General features: G+C 41.8%; 1 protein-coding gene across 1 annotated transcript; it reads right to left on the reverse strand.

Annotated features, from left to right (window-relative positions):
* Positions 1–1,983: 1,983 nt before the first annotated feature.
* LOC149216065 (uncharacterized) lies at positions 1,984–2,607 on the reverse strand. The gene has a single exon (XM_089389807.1). The coding sequence runs from the start codon at positions 2,605–2,607 to the stop codon at positions 1,984–1,986; it is 624 nt and encodes a 207-aa protein (XP_089245933.1).
* Between the last annotated feature and the right edge of the window lie 3,183 nt (positions 2,608–5,790).

Consider the following 5,790-nt stretch of genomic DNA (forward strand, 5'->3'; position numbering starts at 1 on the left):
ACTCCCATTTGCATTTATTTTTGGTTTATACAACCATTTACATCCTATGGGGGTTTTACCTTCAGGCAATTCAACCAAATCCAAAGTATGGTTTCTGTTTATTGACTCTATTTCCTCACACATTGCAGCCCTCCATGCATCATATTTACTTGCTTCCTCATAATTTTCAGGTTCTACAATGTTTAAAATATTTGACATTAAATCATAGTCTCTCAATTTAGTAGGTAATCGAGTCTTCCTACCTGATCTCCTTGGTAGGGGACTTACCTCAACTCTGTCTATTTCAGTGCTTTCTAGGCTTACAATATTTGTTAGTTCTTCTTCTTGTTTCTGCTCCTGCTCTTCATCTCCCTCACTGTTTTCTTCTATTAGCAATGGAATGTGGCAATCACTGTTAGAATCCTCCCTTCCTTCTTCAACCTGTTCATGAAATATGAAATCTCTGCTTGCAAAAACCTTGTGAGTCACAGGATTAAATAACTTATATGCCTTGAACTCAGTGCCATATCCAACAAATATACATTTCAGGGCTTTGGGGTCTAACTTCTTCCTATTTGCCTTAGGTACATGAGCATAAGCTTTTGATCCAAATATTCTTAAATGACTAACTGCTGGTTTGAATCCAAACAATGCTTCAAAAGGGGTTTTGAAGCCTAGACATCTAGTAGGACTCCTATTCTTTAAATATACAACAGTGTTAATAGCTTTTGCCCAAAGACCATTTGATAGACCCTTACCTTGAAGCATGCTCCTTGTGCACTCCACAAGAGTTCTGTTCTTTTGTTCTGCCACTCCATTCTGCTGTGGAGTGTGTGGCACTGTAAACTGTTGCACAATCCCATGATGCTTGCAGAAATTCATGAAATCTCCCAACCTGTATTCTCCCCCTTGATCTGAGCGGAGAATTTTTATCCTTTTTCCTGTCTGGTTCTCTACCATAGATTTAAAATCTTTAAAATACTGAAAGGCTTGACTCTTTTTACTCCGAAAGTAAATCCATGAAAATCTAGTGCAATCATCTGTAAACAAGAGAAAGTAATATGCTCCTCCTAATGACCTAGTTTGCATAGGCCCGCAAATATCTGTATGCACCAGTTCTAAAATGTCTCTTTCCTTTTTGTTAACATGCAAAGGGAACTCTTCTCTATGCATTTTCCCTAATGCACATCCATCACAATCCAGCTTAACATTATGAAAAACAGGTAGTCCATCAACCATACCTTTTCTCTGAAGTAAGATGAGGTCTTGCAGATTAAGATGGCCGAATCTCTGATGCCAGAGATCTTCGACTGTTGATCCAGCTGCAACCATTGCTTGCTGTGGCATACTCTTTGCATCTAATCTGTACAGGCTCCCCACGCGCACTCCTTTTGCAACTGTTACCATCTGGCTATCCTTAATGACACAGTTATTCTTAAAGAATTGAACTTGCATATCCTGATCAGTAATCATTGAGACAGAGACCAAACTTTTCTTAATTCCTGGAACATACAATACGTTTTTAAGATGTCTAATGTCACCGCTAGGTAACTTTACAAGAATGTCACCATGTCCTTTGATCTCATATCCACTATCATCTCCTAAATAGATTTTTGACCCACATGAAGTTTCTTCAAGAAATTCAAACCAGTCCTTCTTACCAGTCATATGTGAGGATGCACTAGAGTCGACATACCATATGTTGTCCTCATCTCCCTTTGAAGCTGAAAGAGCACAATCGATTGTAAATAGTCGAAGTTCGTGGTTGTGGTCCTCTTCTTCCCCAACAAAGTAACCCTTGTGTTTTCTCTGTTTGTTTCTTCCTTCATCTGCCTGCCTCTTATAACACTCTCTAATCTGATGATCAGGTTTTCCATAGTAAAAACATTTCTTGATGGGAAAATCATTAGCAGACATACCTTTAAATGGTCTCTTCTGAAATGTGTTGGCTCCTTTCTGCTGCTGCTGCTGCGGTTGCTGGTGCTAGTGCTGCTTCCCTCTGTACTATCTCCTTTTTGCCATCAGAGCAAGGTCATTTCTCTGAGTTTTCAAATTTTGTCGTCGCTCTTCTTCCTGTAGCAGGATCCCTGTCAGCTCTTCAAATGAAGGGGATTTCTCCCTTGCTGACAGCCCTGTGATGAACGTCTGGTATTCATCAATCATTCTATTCAATGTGAGTGTGACCAGATATGAATCAGAAACTTTCTCTCCGATAGCTCCCAATCTATCACTCAGGTGTTTGACTCGAGCAATGAATCCAGCAACGGACTCACTCTCCTCCATCTTCAATGCAAACATCTTGCCTTTAAGTGACAAGACACGATTTGTATTCTGCGTCTCGTACAGGTTTTTGATTGTCGTCCAAATGTCAGCGGCCGATTTACAGTCTCTAATATGAGGGATAACATTGTCCTTGACGGACATCTTCAATATGACCTTTGCTTTTGTCTCCCTTTTATCCCAATCTTGTTCTTGTGTCGCTGTTCCTGCTCTCAGCTCATTTCCTGTGACGATCGCCCACGCATTTGCACTTTCAAGCAAAGTCTGCATCTTGAATTTCCAGTTGTTGAAATTTGATCCATCGAGTTTGCCAGACTCGTGGAGATACGATTCTAAATTGTTATTCATATTGACTTATACCATATCCGAACCTTTGTTTTTCTGAAAAAAAACTTGTACCTTCAATGCGCCGCCACCGGGAAAGTCCGATCTGCTGCCACTGAACAGATCCGGAACTTCAATGCGCCACCACCGGGCAAATCTGATTTGCTGCTACCGAATAGATCAGGAACTTCAATACGCCACCACCAGGAAATACGCCTCCACCGGGCAAGTCCGATCTACTGCCACCGAGTAGATCAGGAACTTCAATACGCCACCACCGGGCAATACGCCTCCACTGGGCAAGTCCGATCTGCTGCCACCGAGTAGATCAGGAACTTCAATACGCCACCACCGGGCAATACGCCTCCACCAGGCAAGTCCGATCTGCTGCCATCGAGTAGATTAGGAACTTCAGCACACCACCACTGGGCTACTCCGATCTGTTGCCACCAAACAGATCCGCAAATTCAAAGTGCCACCACCGGGAAACTCCGATCTGCAAAAAATTACAGATTTTTCAAAGAGAAAGAGGTTGGCGCTTTGGCGCTTCTCAACAAATAAGGATCCGCACCAGAAACATAATCCGTTAGAGTAATGAAATATTTATTTTCCGCGCCAATGGCACTTTCTGGCGCGATTATCACCCTCAAACCCATGTCAATGGCGCATCTGTTCGTTAAAAACCCACGCCAACTCCTGCTTCTGCTAAAAAATGGCGCGACTGTTCGCGACAAATCCGCGCCAACCCTTTCTTGCGCTCAGAGATGATCAGTCATCTGAGACCCATCTTCAGGTGTTACTGCAGTCCACCTGATTCTACAAATACTCCACTGCCACTACAGTTATCTAATCAATGATGCATCCTAAAAAAGAAAAAAGGTTGTCCCTACACTAAGCTTTGATACCAAGATAAAAATCAGACTTGAATTAAAAAGGAGGAGTTACAACTCACAGGTGAGTACTGCACCTAGAGACTGCACTCATGCAAAAAGAACTCTCTCCGTACACTCTACTATTCATGAATGAAAGATTACATCATTAAGTACATCACTAGAAATCAGGTCGTTGCAAACAAACTCCTAAACTCTAGGAACAAATCCTAAACTAAGGAGATACGTTACAACTAATGTAACCATTTCTCCATTAATACAAAATAATATTAATTATTTTCAATTTCATCCGTAAAAAAATTATAATTTGAGGCATAGTTAACAAATTCAGCAGTACTGCTGAAAAAAATTAGAAAAATCTATAGTTCGCGAATTAATACATAGGTTTCACTTTTGGTGTGGTGCATTGTTGGAATATCTAATTCCTACCTGTCTCTATTTGTGATTCTTTCTATGTAAGGAGTCAATTCTTATTCTATAGGAGTTGGCTATATCTACTTGTTCCTAGTTTGATGTGTGGTTGAGAGATTTCCTCAACCAACAGATTGTGTGTCCGAAATAGTCTCCCTATCTTGAGACAACACTTTGTATATATGTAATCTTATTTTAATGAATAGAATACAGATAATGTGCATATTGATATTTTATGTTGGTATCGGAGCCCTGAAGGCCTAGCCCCTCGTGGGCTTGGCCGCTCCTGGGCTGAAGAAAATAAAAAGTTTGATGGTTATTTTGTTTGTTTCATTTGCTTGTTTTTCCATCATTTGTGGTTGTTGCGTGACTACAGATAGGAGCGTGGCAGTTGAGGCTCATTGATGTGAGCTTGCTGATTTGTGTGGGCTTTTGACCTCAGAACAAGCATTGAAGAAGCATGAAGGTTGTAATTGCTGCTAGATCTGAGATCTCCGTGCTTTGTTCACTGCGTGGAGGAGCAACATGGATTGTGCTTCCAGATTGTGCAGATCTGCGGGCTTGGTAGAGAGCTGGTTAGGGTAATTCGCCCAAACTTTGAGATGCCAACAGGGAGTTTGTCCATCATGGGGTCAAGGACCATGGCAGCGCTAGCACGAGGCGCAGGAAGGCGATCTTGAGCGATATGACCACAGCTATAACAAACACCAGCGCTGCGAAGAAATCGAACCAGAGGCCCACGACCACGATCGTGTCGCTATCGAACTACGAACCCACGATCCGCTTCTCCACTTACAGCACTTTCAGGTACCACCAAAAACAAGGCACCGACACAACGACAAAGGGCGGCAACAGGACCTGCAGCGACTTGAACCTCCGAACTCCAAGTCCTCTATGGTGCAAGATCGCGGTCGCCTGGTCGAAACCCCTCACGACACTCCTGTCAGACGATAAGGAAAAGAGGTGGAATAAATCTTTTTTGAGGACTTTTTCTAGGCCCACGGTTACATGGACGATAGGGTCAAAGCCTAAGGTGGAGAGAAGCCTCAGCAAGGTGTCGACGGAAGGAGTCCAGGTCTACAAAAATGGGGATGTTTATGAGGGGGAATTTCATTAAGGCAAATGCTCTGACAGTGGGGTGTATTATTTTTATATGAGTGGACGTTATGAGGGAGATTGGGTCGATGGGAAGTATGATGGTCATGGAATCGAAACCTGGGTGAAAGGAAGCCGATACAGGGGGCAGTATAGGCAAGGCATGAGACATGGTTATGGTGTTTACAGGTTTTACACTAGAGATGTCTATACGGGGGAGTGGTCAAATGGGCAGGATACTACCACTTCTGAAATGGTGATACCTATGCTGGAGAGTATTTTTCTGATGAACGTCAATTGCGTTGAACGCTATGGAAATCGTTGTTTGCTATCAACATTTGAGTTTGATTGTTTCTAGTTCGGATCCTATGATTAGTGGTTCTTCCCTCTGCGAAACAAGTGTAGGTACGAATGGCATACAGTGCAACAGTTATATTAGAGGGGATATCCAGTTTCAAAGGCATGATACTTTTGCGGGAAGAATTAGGAAAATCCATTTTTATTCATTCATATTATGTGATTTTGTATTAATACACAGTCAATTTTAGATCATGGCTTGTGATTTTGTTCCATATTATTTTGAAGGAGAATATCTTTTGGAAGTTTGTATACATATTGAGATTAGCGACCTCAATATGTAGTCATGTTGTTATAATTTTCTATTCTAATTGATGACAGGTAAAGCATAGAGATCCAAGGCCAGTATATCTAAGACTCAAAAGTACGAAGTCCATGATGGAAATATTCAAACGAGAAAGTAGTCCAGCATATGAATGGTGTGGTATATCCAGCATAAGCGATTAAAGGATGA

The sequence above is a fragment of the Pinus tabuliformis genome, chromosome 1_1 (genome assembly GCF_031772625.1).
Source record: "Pinus tabuliformis cultivar Carrire ecotype Pingquan chromosome 1_1, CPIR1, whole genome shotgun sequence".
In the NCBI taxonomy this organism is placed as follows: domain Eukaryota; kingdom Viridiplantae; phylum Streptophyta; class Pinopsida; order Pinales; family Pinaceae; genus Pinus; species Pinus tabuliformis.

What these genes read in the sequence shown, in the direction of transcription:
- LOC149216065 (XM_089389807.1), bottom strand. Translation starts at nt 2,607, where the DNA reads ATGAATAACAATTTAGAATCGTATCTCCACGAGTCTGGCAAACTCGAT.